This window comes from Phacochoerus africanus, chromosome X, assembly GCF_016906955.1.
Source record: "Phacochoerus africanus isolate WHEZ1 chromosome X, ROS_Pafr_v1, whole genome shotgun sequence".
Classification (NCBI taxonomy): Eukaryota; Metazoa; Chordata; class Mammalia; order Artiodactyla; family Suidae; genus Phacochoerus; species Phacochoerus africanus.
This window is the reverse complement of record NC_062560.1, coordinates 88,192,011-88,214,905: the sequence shown is the minus strand read 5'-3', so window position 1 is coordinate 88,214,905 and position 22,895 is coordinate 88,192,011. Positions and strand designations below refer to the sequence as shown.

Here is a 22,895-nt window from a genome sequence, read left to right as displayed (position 1 = left end):
AATAAGCAACTTGCAAAAAAGAGTTCACATATATTTACTATGTTATCATAAAGTTCACATAATACTGTTTTATAAAATATTTTAAAATTAGACTTTGACTTCACAGTTTATTTGTTTTGTTTGTACTTTCCTTTTTCTTTTTTCTTTAATTTTTTCAGCATGTGGTCTGAGCAACAGCTGCAACACACACACACACATTTTATAAGAAAAAGATATGATTTTTTCCCTTCTACTATGTTACAGTGATCAAACTCTGCTTGTTGTCTCCTTTATATGTTCTCAGTCTGTTTCTTGAGTTTTAGAATTTTGGGGGGGTATTATCTTTCTAAGATGAATTGGTGTTACTTACAGAACTTTGACTGCTTTCAGAACATTCTGTTACTTTGCAATAACTTAACAAGAATTTAGTAAATTTATACATAGAGAGATCATCCCCATTCCATGAAGGACAATTCTAGTGTCTGTCTATCCAGCTAGGATCTGAAAGACCCTAGACAGGCTTCAGCACCTCATTAAGCCCCAGAAAACTTGAAAGGTTAGTGATACTGTTATCAGACTCGCCTTATGAGGAATACATGAAAGAACAGACACAATGTAGCAATTACAGAGCCTGACCTATGGGCTGGCCCGCAGAGTTCCCTGGGTTTGCAGAATGAAGGAACACAATGTAATGGAGCTGATGGAGAGTCTGGCATAAAGAGTTCCTGTGTCTGTAGCCACAGGCACCAAGGTCCCCTAAGTCACCTGACTCTAGTTGGCCTCCTCTGCAGGGATAGTTTAGTTGGGAAAAGAGTTTCCTGGGTGTTAGGCTGGTAGCAAATTCAGGGGGCAGTAATTACAGGAAGTTAAGTCTCCTCTGGCCCCCAGGGCTCTCCTCTCTATGCCCTTGGGGGGGAGGGGACTTCCTGTTAGGACGCCATCTTGTTTGTGTGGTCCTGACAGAGTTGTTTGGGGCTAGCACTCTCCTTCCTCAGCAGCCCACCTTGATATTTTTCAAACTTCCCGCTCCAGACCCCAAGGATTCTCTTCAGGCACAGCCTGTGGGGACAGTGGGGACAGGTCACTGCCTTCATGGGTGAGTTGGTCAGTGTGAGAGTTTGTCCTCAGAGCCCCACAGGGCAGGAGGGGTCCTGGGCTCCCTCCCCCACCCCAACCCACAGGAGACCCACCCAGCCTAACCCTCCCCTTTAGGGAAGAGATGGAGAGGGCCCAGGCTGACTATTTTACACTCGCTTGAGGAAATAGGCCAAGTGGGCTCTGATTAACCCATCCTGATTCCACAAGTAAAACCTCCCCTCCTAAGGAAGTGGTCATGGCTGAGGTGAAATTTTTCCCTGCTTAAAGAAAAAGCTTGAGTCATATAATCTTCTTGGATGTAGGGTTAGGAGAGTGGGGAGGGTCACCTAGATGGGGGGGTAGGGTTCGTGTAAAGTAATATTCTTGGGATTTATACTGGAGGTGGGGGAGGGGCGGAAAACCCACCATTACCATTGAATCTTACATTAAGGACAAACTGCATTAGTCCATAGATGCTTCCTGAGGCTTGCTTTCTTCCCTAGCATATGATCTCTTCTGGAATGTTTGAAGAGTACTTGTTATGCGCATTGTTCTATGTCAACTGAGTACATTTGTTAATTTATTTTAGTCACATTTTAAAATCTTCTCCCTCTAGCTGAGTTTTTGTCTGCCATTTTATGTGTCAACTAGTGAGCTGTGCTAAAATTTCACGCTGTGACTGTGGGTGTGTCTATTTTCTCTTTGTCTGTCAGCCTTTCCTTTGTATATTTTGGGCCTCTTTTAAACATGCATGCCTGAAATTTAGAATTGTGCACGACTATCGTCTATTGTATTGAACCTGCTATCATACGGGAATCTCATTCTTTCTCTAGTAATGTTGTTTTTCTTGAAAGTGTACCTTTTGTTTTAGTAATATGGCTATACCAGCTTTCTGTAGGTTAATGTGGAAAAGGTATACATTTTGCAATTTGATTATTTTCCAGTTTTCTAGATGATTAAATTCTGTATGTGGCTCTTTGAAGGAGCATCTGATGGGCAGTTTCTCATTCGGTCTGTTCCTATCTGTTTTTCTATTTGGAAGATTTAGTCTGAAACTTTTAATGTAAAAATAGATAGAATTTCATTTATAGGCACATCCATTTTTGCCTCTTGTTAGGTTCCCTTTCCTCTCCTTTCCTTTAAAATGATTCATATTGTGCAACTATTAAATTGTTACTTCATGCATCTCTCTACTTTAACATTCCTTTGCCATTCCTGTGGTGTTGACCATTCAGCTTACAATGTCCATTTTTGCTATTTGACGGCCTAATGTTAATTAGCCCTTTAAAACTCCTCAGACAATGAATGTATTTTGCAAGAGTTTGATTCCAAATACCCCCTCCAAATTTATTGTCATGCATTTTCATTCGATATATATTTAAATCCCCAGAACAATTACAATCCTTGTGTTATACAGTCAATATTTATTTAAAATTGCCTACGTATTCACAAATGTCATTAGTATTTCTGCACTCGACCTGGAACAATACTTCTGCCCAAAGAAGAAACTGTCATATTTCTCTTAATTGGAGTCTTCTAGACACAAATTCTCCTAGTTTTTGCTAGATGATGATGAAATGAATGCCCTTTTTTTAGGTATGTTTTTCCTTAAAGCATAGTTTTTCTCCTATTAATGTTGTTATACTGACTTGATAGTTTGTCGCTTTTGGAAGCTTCTCAACCAAGATCTTTTCAGATAGCATTTCTTCACACTTCCCTGTGCTTTCTTGGACTCACATTAACCACGTGCTGGTATGTTCACTGCACCTCCTTTAATTCTCTTCCCCTTGCTCTTGATATTCTCCATTATATGTCTCTCCAGGCACCATTCTGGACCTTTTAATCAGACTTATCTTTAATTTCTCTGATACTTTCATCAGACAGAGAAATCAACTTTGACCGTTGAACAATCAGAGTAGGGTAGATTTGAGGGTAGATTTTATTGTCTCCCTAGAGCAGAGCAGAGATGTGAGAGTTAGAGATGAAAAGCCATTTATCCCAGGTCACTTAGCCTGAAGAGGGCAGAGCAGGGACTAAAACCCTAGATCCAAACCCATTCTTCTGTGCTTATTTCCCTCTTGGCTGTGATGCTCCACACCTCTCATCTCCCTTGAAGCGAAACCACAGTGAAGTCTCCCAGACTTTTAAGCAATGTGATAACATTTCTATTTAGATTATAAAAATCAGTGATAGTTCCTCATCACTGATGTTTACCCAGGGCTTTCTCTGATACTGGGACCATTGATGTGTTATTCTCAATTTCAGAGCACACTGACCAAATGAACCCTATACAAAGAAGAGCAAGATGCTGGGGTATTTACCAAAGGAGATACAACTATTGGTCTGAACAGGTCACTTCTCAGGAGCAGAAAGATGGAAACTCAGTAGGAAGTGATGCTCACGTGGACACTCGAGTAAGATAGTAAGTGACCAGTCGGCATGGCAGACATGTAACAACCAGCGGAAAACAAAACTTTGTAGCTCATTACGTCTCATTCTTCTCTCCATTGTGGCAGAGTGAGGAATGATAGCATCAGCTTAGTGGTTGAGCACAACTTCATTGTCGCTCTGGTATCACTGGGGAAAATGTGTAGACTTTCTGAGCATATGTGGACTACTTTCTTCTCTCTACTTCCCCACAGCACTCCCTATGGCATTCCACCCTATCATCGGAGAGGCAATTTTCAGATGCAAGACCTAACCCATGTTAACATGGACACAGACAAAAAGCCTCCAGAGAGAAAAGTGGAGAGAATCAGGCAGGATGAGACTTTGGGGAGCTGGTTCAAGATCACAGTGAGTCTCTTGGCCTTAGGATCTAATTTGTAGAAGAAGATGACAGAGGGACCTCTGTTGGACTCATGTAGAGATGCTACAAAGTTTTCTGGGTCAGAGGAGTTGTTGATCTGTCTTGTTATTCCTAGGAGGTAACACCATAGACCATGTAAGAGCAGGTTGAGAGAAGCAGTTTAAAGGGAACAGATAGACTGCGGGTCGCATGGGAGAGGTTGTCTGAAAGCAAAGGAGGAAACTCCTGCCAAGGAGAGGGGGCGGCTTCACACCAGAAGGCTCGGTTAGGCTCAAGCTGAGAGAGGGAGGAGGAGGATGAGTCAGGGGTCCTTGTCAGAGGGGCAGGCCAGGTCTGCCTCAGGTAAGATCTCGGAGACCTTTATAAAAGGAAGTACATGGTAAACATCTTAAGTTGTTTGTTTCGAGAAAAGTCTGTGAATGGAGAGAGAGGTGATTTAGGGAATCCATGTCTGGTACAAAAGTTAGCAATGACAGACAGTGTCCTATATTAAACAATTATCTGAAGCCTGACAAAAGGTTGTAAAGGAGGGTATGGCTGGGTCTTATCTGAACCTTGGATTCCATTATGCCAATTTTCTGTCCCATTTTTTCCTTTGGCTTCTAGATTCCATTTGGCATAAAGTATGAGGAGAAGTGGCTGCTGAGTTTGATTCAGAAGCACTGCGGTGTCCCATTCACCCCAGTCGAAGTAAGAGAGGACATTGAGGCAGATGAGAGGGAACGGGGTGGAGGGAATGCCCAGATGAGAAATGGCTCTCGTCTCATATTCTGTGTCTCTCGCCCCTCTCCCTCCAGTTTCACTATGAGAAAATGCAGGCCCAGTTCTTTGTGGAGAATGCCAACATTGCCTTCGCGCTGAGGAATGTCAGTGGCAAGATTTACAATGAGGCTAAGGAAAGGGTGTGTGTCAAGGGCATGGACAGGGCCAGCTGGGGGCAAGAGGGCAGGCCAGGGGCATGGTCTTGCTTGATCCCAAGGCTCAGATTTCCTGCTGCTCACCTGGCCCCTCTTGGGATCTGTCCAGATATCGGTCTTTGTGGACCCCTGTGATGCACCCCACTCTGTGCAGAAGGAGCTGAGGTCAGCAAAGGTGGAGCAGATGAAGGTAAGGCAGAGCCAACACAGGCTGTGCACTCAGAGCCAGACCCATCTCTTGCCCCCCTTCACCACCTCAGCCTCAGAGACACTGAACTCCATCTCTAACTGTGCAGCTGACCTTGAACAGACAAAATGAGGGCTCCCAGAAATCTCTTCACATCCAGAGACTCCGTTTGGACCCTGGTATGGCTGCAGCAGTAATTCTAGGGCAGGGGAGGGCAGAAGGTTCTGCCCGGCAAGGACACTCAGGGATGGTAACTTGGGGAGGGGTTGGTGCTGGAGCTCTACTGGCCAGGACCTTCTCAGCCTTCTGTTTCCCTCCTCTCATCTTCCTGGAGGCTTGATGATCTCTGGCATGGGAACAGCACAGAATCCTGGAAATGCCGAGACCGCCTGCCTGCAGCTCTATGGAGAGAATGTGCCCAAGGTGAGGAGTTAGGCTCAGTGTGGGGACTGGGGTGAGGGTGGGGAAGATTAGGCAGAAGCGGCAGATGGGTGTTGGATATCCCCTGTTGGGGTCCTCACTCAACTCTTTCTTCATCACAGCTTTTGTCCTTGGACCTGAGCAACAAGAAACCTTACCAGCTGGTTGGCCTGCCCAACACTGTGGAGCATGCTTCCCACATCAAGAACTTGAACCTCTCCAACACTGAGGTGAGGGGTGGTACCCAGAGCCTTCTCTGAAGGGAAGGTGGAGGGCTCATGAGGTGGGGACAAAGGAAGGGAAGTGGATTTGTTGGAGAAGGAGGGACTGGGGGTATAGAGATATCCTGGCTGTCTTTCTCTGGTCCACGTGGTTCTTCCCTATAATTACAGGTGAAGTCTGCAGGGGAGATGGACAAGGTCCAGCAGCTGGAGCCAGATGAGATGTGTGCAGACAGAAACCCCCTGTGCAATACCTCCCCTGATGAGGCAACCAGCATAAGGTCAGAGGTCCCCTCTGTTGGCTCCTGGGAGTCTGAGTTACTTGTGACAGTGGCTGTTTGCAAGAGGCACCTGACCTGGTTCTCTGGGAGGACCACAGGCCCCATGCGCTCCTCTGACAGAGGTGACAAAGGTTCAGTCAGATCCCCGTGAGGCCCCACGTCAGCATGTGCATATTTTCCATTCCTACCTCAGGTGCCTGGGCCATTCCAGGGCAGGTGAAGGAGGGGGCTGCAGCAGGAGAGATTTCTTTCCTCTTTCTTCTGTCTTCTTCCCTCACCCACCCCCACCACCATGGGAGAGCTTCTTCCCCTTCTCTTTGCTTAGCTTTCTGTCCCAGGCTTGTCTCTATGCCCCTGCGTCTCTCTCATCTCTTCCCCTCCCTTCCCTCCCTTTCTGTCTTCATCCCCTCCATTTCCCTCCCTGCCTCCTGAGCCCTGGCTCACTCAGCTCCCTGCCCAAGCATCCTGGGCCATCCCCGGGGGTGTCCTGGTCCTGGCGGAATCCTGGACCCCCAGTGAGGTGGCCGAGCCCCGGGCTCCCACCCCCTTCCCTCTTCTCTCCACAGCCTTTGGTGGGGACCTGGAGGGAGGAAGGGGGGAAGGAAGGCCTGGAGCATGGGATTGACATGCTGCTTCTCGTGGCCCTGGAGAAGGGAGTCAGGGCAGTCTCGGGGGGATCCCCCAGGAGGAAGGAGAAGGAGGATGGAGGGAGGGAGGAAGGCAGGGAACTCTCCCTCCGGAGAGTCCATGGGGAGAGGTGCCCAAGGCCCTGGAAGCTGGGACCCCGGAGTGTGGGTGGGGCACACTGGGCTGTGTCTAATGTCAGTGTCATGGTCACACCAGCAAGGTGACCTGTGCAGTTTCACAGGCTTTTCTATTTTGTCTTGATGTTGGCAGCTCCATCCTGGAATTGTTCCCCAAGTTGCTATGCTTGGTAATGTATTCCTTGACCACTGACTCCTCTGACTGACAATGGCAGTGCCCCCAAGCTGCTCTGACCCCCTTTAGGTCTTGCCCAAGTTACCTTTTTGGACCTGACCCTTAATGGTCATGGTGGGAGGGGGATGGGACCATCTTGGAGGGAACCGGACTGCAGTTCTGGATCGTCCTTGAGCACAGGCTCCACAGGCTTTGGGGGCCCACGGTGCTGATCCCAAGTGCAGTCCTGCCCATGGAATTTCCAGGGCCCGTTGGCGCCTGACCTCTGACCCCCTCCCTCTCCCGGGCCCACCTGTTCCCTGATCATCCAGCCCCACCTCCTGGTCTGCACTGCTGACTTCCTCTTCCCTCCCCAGGAAGGCCAGGAGACACCCCCAGCAACTCACCGTGGTGCTGAAGCCCGCCAGTGCCTACCGAGGTGCAAGGTGAGGGTGGAGGATCTCGCAGGGTTTTAGGCGGTGCATGAGGAGGGTGTTGGCCCTGGTCCTGAGGACTGTTTTCATCCCAGGGGAGCTTCTTTGGATCCAATGAGCTGAAGAGTCTAGTCCTGCAATTCCTGCAGCAGTGAGTTTCCGTGGGAATCTGAGGAAGGGGAGGGCCAGCACATGCGAGCTGCCCACGTGCTGGACTGCCCCCGGGAGGTTTCAGTTCTCCTCTGAGGTCCAGACCACATGGACACACCATCGTCCTTTCTCGTGCCCAGTTATTACTTGATCCATGACTATGGCAACCGACAGCGTCTCCTGGGTGCTTATCACGACGAGGCCTGCTTCTCCCTGACCATTCCCTTCAACCCCCAGGACCCAGACCCGTGAGTATCCCAGCTCACACTCTGCTCCCGGGCTGGCAGGCCATGGGGCTCCCCAGCAGATACAGGTCTGCTCCTGCAAACCCCCACCTCGGCTGGACCCCCCCACATCCTATTCCTTTTTTCCTCCTAGAAGCAGCTTGTGTGAGTACCTCGAGGAAAACAGGAACATGAAGAAGCTCAAGGACCCTGGTGAGTGGGTGATGGGAAAACTGAGCTGGAAAGGGGACCATGAAGGGGTCAGTCCTTTGACTCAGGGCATGTGGGGCAGCCATGACTTTTGCTTGCTTCCCCTCCCCCTACAGACCTGAGGGTCCTGCTGCTGAACCACACAAAGGTTGATATTGTGACCTCCCTGTGTGTGTTTCCCAAAACTGAGCATGACCTCAGCTCCTTTGTGGTGGACACATGGTTCCAGACGGTGAGTGTGGGCTTCCTCTCTCGGGCAGGACTGGGAAGCCACCGTGGGTTTTTAGGTGGTGACTGAGCACCTGGGCTCTTCCTTTTCAGGAAACGATGATCTGCTTCTCCGTCAACGGGGTGTTCAAGGAAGGTGGGTGTGTGTAGCCCCTTCCCCAGAGGCCCCAGTGAGCCTTCCTTCTGGCGTGGCTCCCTCTCAGAACTCCCCCAGCTCCCCGACCCCTGCCTTACCTTCCCACCCCCTTTGGGTTCTCCTGCCCTCACTCTTCCCACAGACAATGCAGGTGTGACCTGCAGTCATGCCCTCTGCTCCATACACCCTGGGTGTTGGGGACCCAGGTCGTGGGCTTTGATGGCTCTCATCCCAGATCTTTTCTCTGGGAACTTGGATCATTGCTTAACCCCCCAGTGTCCTCCTTTGCAAAATGGGGTGATAAATCTGCCTCTTAGGCGGCTGTGGAACATGCATCCCATGGACTTTCAGACTGGTGGCCGTGGGGCCCCATCACTGGAGCAGTCTGCTCCTAGAGTTGCCCTCCCCTTCCCAACACCCTGCCCGTTCATGAACAAGTGTCCCCTCGCCTGAGTGTCATGTCATACCCTGATGAGGACTCTGTGGGTGTGTGTAAAGCACGTGGGGCTCTAAGGGGTCCTGTTGTTGGTCGTTGCAGTGGAAGGTCGTTATCAGGGCTGTGTTCGTGCCTTCACCCGAACCTTCATTGCTACCCCTGCCACCTCTTCTAGGTGAGTGCCGTGTCGTGGATGGGAACACCCATCCCAGCCTGGGCTCAGGGGTGGGACTGTGGAGTCGCAGACCTTAGGTTTTCTCCATATTGTGGAAATCCCAGCCCGTAGCTCCGAGGAGCAGTCTAGCCTAGTGGTGAAGAAGAGCCTGGGCTCTGGAATCAGAACAAGTGTTCTCTCCTTGACCCAACACTTGCTGTGTGACCTTGGTCAAGTCACATGCCCTCTCTGTAGCTCAGTGACTTCCTTTGAAAATGGGAATCAGACTGTGCACTCTCTGGGCTATTGTAAAGGGTAAATGCAGAATCATTCCTGGGTTGGGGATAAACCTATAAATTTAGTGAGGTTGGTAGACAGTCTCTCCAAATGTGGACCCTGTGGGAGTGCAGAAGTTCCAGTCAAGGAATCTTGAGGGCAGACACAGGAAGGCTATGGACAGGATCTGGTTCCTGAGTGGCAGTTGGTGCAGAGTCAGAATTTGGGGGGTGGGGCGTTCCATCCATGAGTTATCTAAGGATCCATGTTTTCTCCAGTCTGTGCATTGTGAATGACGAGCTGTTCGTGAGTGACTCCAGCCGGAGTGAGACCGAATCTGTACTCTTCATCCCAATGCCTGCCTGCTCTGCCAGCTCCTTGCCTTCTCGTTCCTCAGAACAGTAGGAAATGGTGCGCTCTTTCTCCATCACATCTGGGATGAACTTCCAAAAGTGAATGGATGAACCACCATCTCAGAAGTAATGATGAAGATCATAGTTCATATACATGTGCACATACATTCTTTACCTTGGAAAAGCATTCCTTGTGTTCAATTTCATGGGTAGATGAATCAAAATAGATTTGGCAATGCATCTGTGTGTATGTGTGTTTTTCTAAGTTTCCTCTAGTCCAGTCACTCCCCCTCACTAGTGTAGCTTTTTCTTCAGTTAAGACACTGGCTAAATTCCAATCTCAAGACTCAATAAACCAGAAAATGATAGTTATAGACAGTTTGTTACCAGGTGGCAGAGATTTTCCAAAAACTCTGATAGAAGCCATTAAACCCAAATCCCAACCTCTGTCCCTCCCTCCCTCTTGCTGAGTGCCCTGATCTAACACTTTCAGAGCACATCCTGTATCTGACTTCCTGGTGGTGTCCATCTTCACTTCTCTTTTCAAGGCAAAGGAGTACATTTTGAGAAGAATAACAGATGTCTTGGAATGGTTTGTTTACTATGAATCCAGTTCTGTTTAGAAAATTCATCTATGTATCAAAGCAGTTCCATCTGCTATCGACTACAAATCTGCATAGTGTTCATTGACGTTGCTCTTCCCTCATCAGTGTAGGTCGACATGTCCACGCTGTAGAGGGGTCCCTCCCAGGGAGCAAGGTGTTCACCCTCTATCACCTCACCCATGTACAGGCTGCCCAGGGCTTCTCACACACCCTAGCATCCACCCATCTATCTGTCCCTACGTGTTTGACTACTTTCCATACCTCATATAAATGGAATCACATTACTCACGTAATTTGTTGTTTTGTGATTGTCTTATATCACTTAACATTTATGTCTTCAATGTTCATCTGTGTTGTAACATGGCATGATTTCTTTCTTTTTAAAAGCTAAATAATATTCTATGTATGTATATATCATACTTTCTTCATTTTTTTGACGGATAATTGGGTTGCTTCCACTTCCTGTGTATTATAAATAACCCTCAATGAACACAGGTGTGACAATATCTCTTCAGGATCCTGATTTCATTTCATTTGGACATATAAACAGAAATGAGATTGATGGGTCATATGGTCATTCTATTTTTAATTTTTAGAGAATTCTCCATACTGTTTTTGAAAGCAGCTATATAGTTTTTCCATTCCCATCCACAGTGCACAAGGGTTCTAATTTCTCTCGATGTTCAACTACACTTATTATTTTCTATTTTTTATAGTAACCTTCATTATGGGTGTGAGGTGATATCTCACTGTGATTTTAATTTGCATTTCCCTGATGATTAGTAATGTTGAACATCTTTTCATATGCTTATTGTCATTTGCAATTTTTGGAGAAATGTCTGTTCAAGTTGTTTGCACATTTTTAATTGGGTTGTTTGTTTCCTTGTTGAACTATGAGAATTCTTCATATGTTCTGGATATTAAACCCTCATCAGATAGATGATTTGTAACTATTTTCTTTCATTATGTGAATTGTTTTTTAACACTATTTTTTCCTTTGATGCTCAAAAGTTTTAAAACTTGATATAGTCCCATTCGTCTATCTTGGATTTTTTGCCTGTGCTTTTGGTGTCACATCCAATAGATCATTGTCAAATCCAAAGTCATACAGCTTTTCCTCTATGTCATCTTCCAGGAGCTTTACAGGTTTAGGTCATATGTTTCAGTCTTTGATGAATTTTCAGTTGTTTTTTTGAAAAAATATTTATTTAACATGAAAATTAGAAGAGTTCACATAAAAATTTCATTTTCCAGATGTTCTTTAAAATCCAACAGTTAATCTGCTTTACAACATGGTAAAAATTAGTGAGGGGGTTTAAATTTTTAAAAAAGCAGTTCATGCTATGACACAGTGGGTTAAGAGTCTGATTGCAGTGGCTTGGATCATGGCAGAGGTAGGGGTTCTATCCCTGGCCCAGCGAAGTGAGTTAAGGATCCAGCATTGCCGCAGCTATGGCATAGGTTGCCTGGGAACCTCTCCATGCCGTGGATACAGCCATAAAATTTTTCAAAAAATTAGTGGGGTTTTAGTAGCAATTACGTCATTTGTATAGATATCTACAAAGAAGCAGACGCAGCTTGGATCCCATGTTGCTATGGCTGTGGTGTAGGATGACAGATACAGCTCAGATTTGACCCCTAGCCTGGGAAAGTCCATGTGCTGCAAGTGTGGCCCTCAAAAGCAAAAAGCAAAAAAAAAATTATTAAGCATATTGGCCTGTAGTTTTCTTTTCTTGTAGCATCTTTCTCTGGTTTTGAGAATGAGATTGGAATTGTTTCCTCCCTTTAGTTTTTGGGAAGCGATTGAAGGGTACTGGTATGAATTCTTCTTTAAATGTTGAGTAGATTTCTCCAATAAAGCCATTCAATCCTGGGCTTTTCTTTTTGTGGAGAGATTTGCTTATTGCTTTAATCTTGTTACTATTTATAAATCTGTTCGAAGTAAAAAAAAAAATGTGTTCCTGCTTGGTAGGTTGTATGTTTCTGGGAATTTGTCCATTTTTTCTAGTTTATCCAATTTTTTGGCATATAATTGTTAGTTGTATTCTCTTATAATCCCTTCCATTTCTGGGGCATCAGTTGTAAAGTCCATCCTTTATTTCTTATTTGAGTCTTCTCTGTTTCTTTTTTCTTTTCTTTCTTTCGTTTTGTTTTTGTTTTTGTTTTTGTTTTTGTTTTGCTTTTTAGGGCTGAACCTGCAGCATATGGATGTTCCCAGGCTAGGGGTCAAATTGGAGCTCTAGCTGCTGGGCTACGCCACAGACAAAGCAACGCCAGATCCGAGTCACCTCTGCAACCTACAACACAGCTCATGGCAATGCTGGATCCTTAACCCACTGAGTGAAGCCAGAGACTGAACCTGCAACCTCATGGTTCCTAGTAGGATTTGTTTCCACTGAGCCACCACAGGAACTCCTCTCTCTATTTCTCAGTTTTTTTTCACACTATGATAGTTAATTTTATTTGTTCAAGGACTCTTTTTAAAAATTTAAAAAAAATTTTTATTTCCCCAATATGATTTTTTTTCTACTGCACAGCATGGTGACCCAGTTACACATATATGTATACATTCTTTTTTCTCCCATTATCATGCTCCATCATAAGTGACTAGACGTGGTTCCCAGTGCTACACAGTAGGATCTCATTGCTAATCCATTCCAACAGCAATTGTTTGCATCTATTAACCCCAAGCTCCCAATCCAACCCACTCCCTCCCTCTCCCCCTTGGCAAACACAAGTCTATTCTCCAAGTCCATGCTTTTCTTTTTTGTGGAAAGGTTCATTTGTGCCCTATATTAGATTCCAGATATAAGTGATATCATATGGTATTTGTCTTTCTCTTTTTGACTTACTTCACTCAGGATGAGAGTCTCTAGTTCCATCCATGTTGCTGCAAATGGCATCATTTTGTTCTTTTATATGGCTGAGTAGTATTCCATTGTATATATATATATCACATCTTTCTAATCTAATCATCTGTCAATGGACATTTGGATTGTTTCCATGTCTTGGCTATTGTGAATAGTGCTGCAATGAACATGCGGGTGCATGTGTATTTTTAAAGGAAAGTTTTGTCTGGATGTATGCCCAAGAGTGGGATTGCTGGGCCATATGGTAGTTCTATGTACAGATTTCTAAGGTATCTCCATACTGATCTCCATAGTCGTTGTACCAGCTTACATTCCCACCAACAGTGCCGGAGGGTTTCCTTTTCTCCACACCCCCTCCAGTGTTTGTTATTTGTGGACTTATTAAGGATGGCCATTCTGACTGGTGTGAGGTGGTACCTCACAGTAGTTTGATTTGCATTTCTCTAATAATCAGGGATGTTGAGCATTTTTTCATGTGCTTGTTGGCCATCTGTATATCCTTAGTTAATCTACATAAGCATTTGTCAGTTTTGTGGGTCTTTTCAAAACACCAACTCTTAATTTCATCTTTTTCCTATAGTGTTTCTATTCCCTCCACTTTCGTTTACATATTTCTTTTATCCAGTTATCATTTCTTCAAATTTAAGATCTGAGCTCCCGTCCAAAAGGGAACCATGTATGTTGCCCAAACACTCAGAAATGGTTGGGCAACTCTGTACTATTGCAGACATATGGGCTCAACATACTTTGCTTAAATGTGTATTTAGTTATCATCCACACTGCCTGACTGGTTCAACTGTACTTCTGTGGACTATCAGCATAAGATTTCCCCTAGCATGCAATAGTTTTTTCAACTATGTTACATGGAGATATTCCTTCATACACAGTTGGTTCTATGTCTTTGGATCCTTATTGAAGAGCATCAGTGACTTACCATGTGAGCCCACAATGCCCCTTTCTTTTGTCTTTAGATTGATCTGTCTGCCAACCTAATAAAGGTAAAGATTAGCAAAGATGCAGGGAATGAGTCCTGCACTGAGCTGAGTCCTTTGACTTTGGAGTAGAATTATTTCATGCCCAGGGATTGGTTATGACAAAATAAAATTGGTAGTGATATAACAATTTATAACATCTGGAAAGTGTGGCCTTTCAAAAGAGATATTTTATGGGGAAATAGAGAATTGAACTCAAAGTACCAATGTGTCCAAGGAAGTGATGTTTGGATCCTATTTAGAACATAAGGAAACTGTGTGCCCTTATCTTTAGATATATATCATTCATTTAATGGTTCATACGTGCATGGGTAATATGTGCCCCAAACATTGGTAACTTCCTGTATGCCTAATTCTTTTCATTGGCATAAAGTCAAAAAAGTCCCTCTACCATACACCATTTATAGTAGTATTGTATTGGTCAGGGTTCTCCAGAGAAACAGAATCAGTAGGATGAAGATATAGGAGTTCCTGTTGTGGCTCAGTGGTAACAAACCCGACTAAAATCCATGAGGATTCGGGTTCTATCCCTGGCCTTGCTCAGTGTGTTAAAGATTCACAGCGTGAGCTGTGGTATAGGTCACAGATGTGGCTTGGATCCCGCGTTGCTGTGGCTGTAGCATAGGCCGGCAGTTACAGCTCCAATTGGACCCCTAGCCTGGGAACCTCCATATGCCTCAGGTGTGGCCCTAAAATGACCAAAAAAAAAAGAGATAGATATATAGATAGACATGTGGGTAGATAGAATACAGATACAGATATAGATATATAGATATATATTTCTTACTATCTCGAACCGTGTAAACACACACACACACACACACACATGCGCGACACATTAAGTTAACCCTCACACTTCATTATTTCTTCTTAAGAAAATAATTGAGAATCACATCAGGTAGTGTTACATTTTGTTTTAACCATCAAACAAAATTTAGAGATCTCAAGAGAAGGAAAAACTATTGTATTTACCTATATTTTTATTTTTTATTTTTATGTATTTTTATTACTCCATGAATTTATTACATTTATAGTTGTATAATGATATAGTATTTCCATCCCAAACCCCCAGCATCCCCCCCACCCCCAACCTCTCTCCTTTGGAAACCGTAAATTTTTCAAAGTCTGCGAGTCAGTATCTGTTCTGTAAAGAGGTTCATTGTGTCCTTTTTTCAGATTCCACATGTAAGTGATAGCATTTGATGTTGGTATCTCATTGTCTGACTTCACCCAGCATGATAATTATTTAGTATTTACCTATATTTATATTCTTTCCATTTTTCTTTCTTCCTTACTAATGTTTTGAGCATCCTTCTCTTACCAATTCCTCTTTGAGAACGTCTTTTAACTATTCTTTTAGGGTGTATATGCTGATGACAAATAATTTTAGTTTTCCTTCATCATAGAATGTCTTTATAACTCCCTTCATTCCCAAAGGACAATCTAGCCAGATATAACATTGGAGGTTGACACTTCTTTTCTTTCAGCTCTTGAAAAAATATGCCATTTTCTTCTGTATCCCATGGATCCTTATGAGAAATTTTATGTCACTTGTGTTGCTTTTAAGATGTCATTTCTCCATCCCCGCATTGAAGACTTTGTGTGTGTGTTTGATTGTATGAAGTTTGATCATAACATGTTTTCATGGATTTCTTTGGGATTATCCTTTTGAGGTCTTACCAGACATTTGTACTTGTAGGTTTATGTCTTGACAAAAGTGAAGTCAACCATATTTCCTTCAAATACTTTTTATTGCTTGTACTCTTTCTCTTCCATTCCTAGATACCAATGACATGAATGTTACATCTATTGCTATGGTATCACTGCTTTCTGATGCTTTGTTCTTTTTTTTTCAGTCTATTTTCTCTGTTGTTCCAGCTGGGTAATTTTTCTGTTCTATCTTCATGTTTGCTGATTATTTTTCTCCCTGTACTTCATTCTGCTGTTGCAGTCATCTATTGAGGGTTTGCCTCGGTTATTGCATATATCAGCTCTAAAATGTCTGTGTGTTCTTCTGTATATCTTCTATTTACTTGTTGAAACTTTCTATTTTTTCATTGTTTTCAAACATTTGTATTTACTCATTGGGATATTTCTATGATTTAAAATCTATGACAGGGATTTCTTGCGGTGGCTCAGCAGGTTATGAACCTGACTAGTATCCATGAAGATGCAGGTTCAATCCCTAGCCTCATTCAGTGGGTTAAGGATCTGGTGTTGCTATGATCTGGTGTAGGTCACGGACATGGCTTGGATCCCACATTCCTGTGACTGTGGTGTAGGCCTACAGCTGCAGCTCTGACTTGACCCCAAGCCTGGGAACTTCCGTATGCCATGGGTGAGGCTCTAAAAAGAAATAAAATAAAACCTATGTCAGATAATTCCAATATCTGTGTCATCCTGATGATGTCATCTATTGATTATATTTTCTCAGTCAAGATTTTGGATAGAAGAGTTTTTAGATACAAGAGAGATTTTTGTCTGCATCTGGGATATTTTGGATATGATGTTATCAACTCTGAATCTTAATTAAATCATCTATTTTGCATGTATGTGTAACTGGGTCCCCATGCTGTACAGTGGGAAAAAAATTGTGTTGCGGAAATAACAATAAAAAAATCATCCATTTTAGAGAGGCTTCAGTGACACCATGCCAGTAAGGGATGAAACTCAGACATAGTGTAGTAGCAAGGTGGAGATTAAAGTCGGGGGTTCACCACTCAGGAGGTGTGGAGTGGGAAGGGAGGGGGTGCCTCATAAGTGCTCGGTAGGGGTGGTATTTCAGGCTCCCCACCAGTCTTCTGCCTACACTACCCAAGCTGGGAGAGGGTTCAGACCTCCTTGCTGTTCCTCTGTGGCCTCAACTGATACAATGCCAAGGGGAGGAAGGTGTGCTCATTAGTGCCAGGTGGGGATAAAAGTCCATGTTCCCCACTCAACCTCTAACCTGGGGGATGGGGTAGGCATGGGGGGGAGGGGTATTATTCCCTGTTACTACTGCTTGGTGGAAGGAGGATTTCACTCCCCACCGGGCCTCCACAGACACCACCCAGGTAGGAGTGGGAAGGCATTTCCTTACTGCCCTCCTTGTGGCTTCTGTTAACACCATGGAGGGGAGGAGGCCTCTTTCTCATTGGCTCATCATGAAAGTTCCACTGTCCCACTTGGCTTCTGGTGACACCAGCCCAGAGAGGGGAAGGGAGCCTTCTCTTCTACAAAGAGGAGGAGAAGGGAGCCTCATTATGACTGGGAGTGGGTGGAAGTCAGGCTCCCTGCGTGGTCTCCACTGACTGCCTTGTGTGTATGGGCAGGGGTGTCTTCATTTCCACCGGCTGGGGATAATAAAATTCCCTTTCCCCAGGTGGTCTGCTCTGATACTATTGAGAGAGTTGGAAGGAAGGGTACTTGCTTACAATCAAGCGAGAATGGAATCATCCTCCCCACTCAGCCTTTGCTGCCATGGAGAGGGTACAACTGCGTTTCATTGCATGGTGCTTGTCTGAGGTAGGACAGTTGTTGTCTAAAAGGTTTCTGTTAGTGTTAACTCTTCCCCTGCCTCTATACTGATAAACTTATTTATAAAAGGAATAGCAACACTTTGTTAGAGACATTAGTTTTAAACATTCTTTCCCAGTGTCTTTTCAATTGGCTGCCATGTATTTTGATGTGCAAAGTTGTTATTATTAACTTTACCTGGTCAAGTCTATCGATCTTTTCTTCCTTGATGTCTTGGATTTTGAATTATAGTTAGGAAAGTTACCTCTACTTCCAGATTATAAGAGGGGCTCACCGATGTTTTCTTCTAATACTTGTGTGGATTCTTTTTTCTTTTACATTTAAATCTCAACCACATGTCAGTTCTCCTGATGTAAGATGGATAAATGGATCTCTTTATCTTTGAAACCACATGGTATCCAAATACTAGTTCTTAAATCATCTATCATATCCCTACTCATTGAAAATGCTACCTTAATCTTGTTCAAGCTCTATGAATAAACTGGACCTGTATCAGTATTCTTTTCTCTTCTATTAGTCTTTCTGTTGATTCATGGGACAATACCACACTATTATATTGTACATTTTTATATGTTTTAGTATCTGGTAGGACTAGCTGCTACCTTCTCCCATCACACTTTTTTCAGAGTTTGTTAGACTACTGTTGCTGTTTTTTTCTGCTAAATAAATCTGATAATCAACTATATCATCTAATATAGCTGTCTAAATTCATCATAAATGCTTATGATATTTAACTAGGTGAACATTTAATTAATAATTAACCTGGGAAAATTTGGCATCTTTATGCTACTGACTCTCCTTCCCTGAGAATATCATATCTTTTTCTATGTGTGCAAATCTAGTGGTGTGTTCTAGGTATGTTTTAAACATTGCTTAGGTTTAATTACTATCCAGTCATTTTGTTTTCTTTTATTATGTCTTGTAATTTTAAAGTAATCGTACATGAGAATGTATTGATTTTGGATGTTAATAGTGTAACCTGCTACTTTTCTAAATTCTCTTTTACTTTGTGATTTTTTTTCCATTTTTATTTTGGGGTTTCCAATGTGTAACCACATTATCTTTAAACATATTTTACCACCTCCCTTTGCTTTGAATTTCTTGCTTTTTAACTTGCTTTCTCAACTATCCCCCACAAAATGTCAAACATGAGAGAAGATAAGTTGGCATCTTGTCTTGTCCTTGTCTCTAGCGGGAGGGCCACCAGTATTTCCTCATTAAGTAGGATGCTTTGGGGCTGGAGAGTGTGTATATATTGTCATGCTAAGAAAGTGCCAGCCAATTCCTATTTTCTTCACTTTTTGAAAACACGAATGGACATTTATTGCTATCAAATACCTTTTCTTAATCTATGGAGGTGATGATGTAATTATTTTTCTATTAATACAATAGATTATATAAATGGATTTCCTGATACTGAAGCATTGTGTGTTTGTTCATCTTATAAAACATCTTATATACAGATATAAGTGAGTAGAACTTTAGTCCTCTAGCTAGATGGGTAATCCTATAGTAGTGAGTTACACTTCATAAGCCTGATCTTGATCACCTATGAAGTGAATATATTAATACTTGCCTCCTGGGGCTGTTATGAAGAAAAAATGAGTAAGCCTATAGAAAGTGTCTAAGAAATGTATATATTGGCCCCCTTCCCACAAAAGACATCACTTTAGCATGAATAGGTCATAGATATCAGTTGGATTTGAAGTATCAGTAAGTGAAATGTATACATATTTATCTACTGGATAAGCTTTGGTGCAACTTCTTTATAGGATGAGACACCTGAGGATGGTGAGGAAAAGGAAACAATCATATTCCCATTACTTTTTTAGAACAATAAGAGGATTTGTTATATCATTTAATAAGAAATCTTGTGAAAACACAGTTCCAGGATTGGTTAATCTATCTGTTTGACAGTGTTACTAAAAATTTGGTAGGGGTTTATATTTACTGCTGACAGTGTTCCACAGAGCTCAACATTGTTATGTGAGCTAAACCTACACTTTCTCATTTTCATCCTCATCACAACCTATGAGGAGGAGCTATTGTCGCCCAACTTCAGCCATCTCTGGGGTGTAGAGAGGACAGGGCTAGCCAGTCACAGGACTAAGATATGATCAGAGGCTGTGTGGCAGCTGAGCCCCACACCTATCCTGTGTACACTAGTGCCTCTCATCTGATAAGACCCTCAACCTCACTGTTCATCAGGGCACAACAAATAAAACAAACTGAGGTACCATGTTTCTTTTGCCAGTTTATGCAGAGATTTAAAATATTGGTAATATGCATTGTGGTCTAGAATCAGGGGAAATACATTCTAAGCTATGGAGGGGGCTCTCCCAACATCTTTTGTCCCTTCCTGTGCCTCTGGGAGGTTCCCCCATTCTAAAGTAGGGTAGCTTTTCTGTGGGTGAGGCTGAAAGTATTCATATTTTTCCTGCCAGGTTATTTTATTCTTGTGTGTTAATAGCTATCTCAGGCAGATTAACTTATCTCCTGTTTGGGTGGGCTGTGGATGGTCTGGTAGGCTTGGCTGGCCCCTGGTCTGGTGGGTTACCAGGTCTTGCCTTGTGCAGAGGCTGCCAGTTGCTGCTTGGTCAGGCCAAGTAATGAGGCAGCTGGCTGCAGAATCTTGGGGGATTCTTGGACTAGTGCTAGATCACTGACAAGCAGAGTCCAGGTCCAGGAGATCCTATGGCTGGTGTCTGCCCACTGTTGGGTGAAGCCAGGTCCTGGGGCTAGTGCCAGCCCATTGGAGAGCAGAGATGAGTGCTGGGGCCTGGCTGCAGAGCCAGGGGTCCCAGGGCTAGTGATAGCATGCTGGTGGGTGGGCTGTTTCTGCAGGTTGTGGGACTGCAGTTTTCCTGGGACTGGTGCCTGCCCACTGGTGGGTAGACCTGGGTCCTAGAGTGTCTAGCTGGAGGGCCCTGGGAGCCCCAGATCTAGGGCCTGTGCACTGTTCTATGGGGCCTGATCCTGGGCCCTCTTCTGGGATGGGATGTGTCCAGGGGTGGCTGGGGGCTCTTAATGTAGCCTCTCTGCTGGAGATGAGGCTCTGTCCCTTCCCAGTTAGTTGCTTGGCCAGAGGCATCCCAGTCTTGGTGCCTGGGCTAGTTGGCATGGGTAGGGTTGGGTCCTGAGGCTAATATGCCAAAGAAAGTATTCCAAAATGGCACTTTCCAGCACCAGTGTCCACATGCTTGAATGAACTCCTAAAATGGCTGCTGCCAGTGTCTATATCCCCAAGGATGAACTCCAATTGCCCCTTGTCTCTCTGGGAGACTCTCCAAGAAAAGCAGGTGGGTCTGGCTCAGGCTCCTTTCAAGTTATTTCTTCTACCCTGGGTTTCAGATCATGCAAGATTGTGTGTGCACCCTTTAAGAGTAGAGTCTATTTCCCACAGCCCTTTGACTCTCCCAAAAGTAAACTCTGCTGGCCTTCAAAGGCAAATATTCTAGGGGCTTGTATTTGGGGTACAAGACTTAGTCTGGGGATCCCAATGTGAGCCTTAGACCCTTCACTCCTTGGGGAGAACCCTTTCAATTGTAATTATTATCCTGTTTGTGGGTCACACACCCATGGGTATGGGTCTTGAGTGTACTGTGTCTCCACCCCTCCTACCTGTCCCGTGGTTCCTTCTTTATATCTTTAGTTGTAGAGATCATTTTTGATAGGTTCCAATCCTTTTCATCAATACGTATTCTCTAAATAGTTGTACTTTTGATGTGCCCATGAAAGGATAAGCTCAGTGTCTTTCTACTCTGCCATCTTGTCTGATCTCCTGTGAGATATTTTTTATGTTGAATAGAACACCATAGTCCAGCTGTGATCACTAGACCATTTTATGATGGAGAATCATTGAGTGGAGGGCAAGATAAACCTGAGAGACTGTATGTATTCTCAGTGATACAGACAGAGTGGTGGACTAGAGAGAGACATGTGTAGATGGAACCAGTGAGGACAACCACACCAGTTAAAAAGACAAAAAGATCCTAGATAGTTTTTCTGATCTGAGTTGAATGTGTGGTGAGCAAACTTGGGCATCACTGTGCTAAAAGGTAATGGAATCAGGGTTCAAATCCAGATCTGCCTCACTCCTCTGCACACAAAGTTAACAAGAGAGATTTGGAATGATCTCTTTTACAAATGTGGCCAGACCAGGGGAAGGGATTGAACTTGTCCTGGGGGCCATATTGTGTGAGGAAGTGAGACAACAGGCTGATCCTAGACTGCTGCAACCAGTTAAGGCTGAGAACCATGTCAGACAAAGTGAGGTGTGGCTGCTTATGCTCCTATAGGGCACTATCACAGACCTGGGATTTCTACAGGGTTCAGCTTTTCATGTGTGATGTTTCAACCATTTTCTTCTCTTGTTCAGTTTACTCAGTATACTCTATAATGTGTATATTGTACTTTCACCAGTAGAAAGTTAGTTTCCCTTACCTTCCTACCTCTGCCCTGTAGATTAAGATCCTGTGTGCACGCCTTCTGCCAGATCAGTTCTTTTCCAGCTCCTGAAAATGGATTGTCTTGCTTGGAGAACAAGGATCGCCAGACTCCTTATTCAAAGAATGAGGATTCACTTCTCATTGTGTTCTTGTTGGCGTTTGATGAAGTCACACGGCATGAAGGTCACATAAGTGCTTTGGCCTCAGACGTGTCTGGGATGTGAGGCTCAGTTTCCTCATCTGTAAAGAAGTAAACATTGCCACTGTTGTGGCACAGTGGAAATGACTAGTATCCATGAAGATGCGGGTTCAATCCCTGGCCTTGCTCAGGGAGTTAAGGATTCAGTGTTGTGGCATAGGTCACCAGGCTTGGATCCCACATTGCTGTGGCTGTGGTGAAGGCTGGCAGCTGCAGCTCTGATTTGACTCCTAGCCTGGGAACTTCCAATGCTGCAGGTATGGATCTAAAAAGAAAAAAAAAAAAGAAAAGGAAGGAAACACCACGTGAACCTTGCAGTTATGTCAAAGAGATTAAATATTTTTATGCAGACTAAAAGATAAGTCAGTGTCATATTATGCACATAGTTAAGCAGAATACAATTTTTTTATTATTTTCTAAACTCATTATAAATATTGCAAAATATAGTTAAGAGTATCTCACAAAGCAAATTGTTTTAAAACTTTCAAACCTTCAATTCCACCTTTAAAATTTCGTATGGACTTTGCCACAGAAAACCATGTCTGGTTTTGTCTCTTGTTAGCATTTTCGGCTTAAAGTCTATTTTGTCTAAGTATAGCTGCCTCTGCTTTCTTTTGGTTTCCACTGCATGGAGTGTTTTTTTTTCCCCCAATCCCATCACTTTGAGCAATGTGTTTGTCCTCAAGTCTGAAGTGAGTCTCTTGTTGGCAGCATGTAGTTGGGTCTTGCTTTTTTATCCATCTAGCCGCTCTGTGCCTTTTGATTGGTAAATGCAATACATTTGTTTACATTTAGAGTAATTATTGATTTGTAAGAATTTACTAAAGCTATCTTCTTAATTGCTTTCTGGCTGTT

General features: G+C 43.8%; 2 protein-coding genes across 2 annotated transcripts in view; one reads left to right on the top strand and one right to left on the bottom strand.

Annotated features, from left to right (window-relative positions):
- Positions 1-22,895, bottom strand: part of BEX4 (brain expressed X-linked 4) — an 80,767-nt gene that overhangs the window by 28,824 nt on the left and 29,048 nt on the right. The gene's annotated exons all lie outside the window — the stretch shown is intronic.
- Positions 3,336-9,462, top strand: NXF3 (nuclear RNA export factor 3). Its single transcript, XM_047764234.1, has 18 exons — positions 3,336-3,478; positions 3,699-3,852; positions 4,472-4,555; positions 4,663-4,767; positions 4,892-4,972; positions 5,079-5,148; positions 5,304-5,392; positions 5,512-5,619; positions 5,782-5,891; positions 6,789-6,825; positions 7,187-7,255; positions 7,339-7,394; positions 7,534-7,641; positions 7,772-7,830; positions 7,944-8,059; positions 8,149-8,191; positions 8,730-8,802; positions 9,336-9,462. The coding sequence occupies exons 1-18, from the start codon at positions 3,336-3,338 to the stop codon at positions 9,460-9,462; spliced, it is 1,632 nt and encodes a 543-aa protein (XP_047620190.1).

Bases quoted from the DNA above. Each gene is read 5' to 3' on its own strand.
- NXF3 (XM_047764234.1), top strand. From the start codon at position 3,336: ATGAACCCTATACAAAGAAGAGCAAGATGCTGGGGTATTTACCAAAGG. The intron at 5,149-5,303 runs GTATGGCTGCAG...ATCTTCCTGGAG, and splicing joins GAGACTCCGTTTGGACCCTG to GCTTGATGATCTCTGGCATG. The intron at 7,256-7,338 runs GTGAGGGTGGAG...TTTTCATCCCAG, and splicing joins AGTGCCTACCGAGGTGCAAG to GGGAGCTTCTTTGGATCCAA.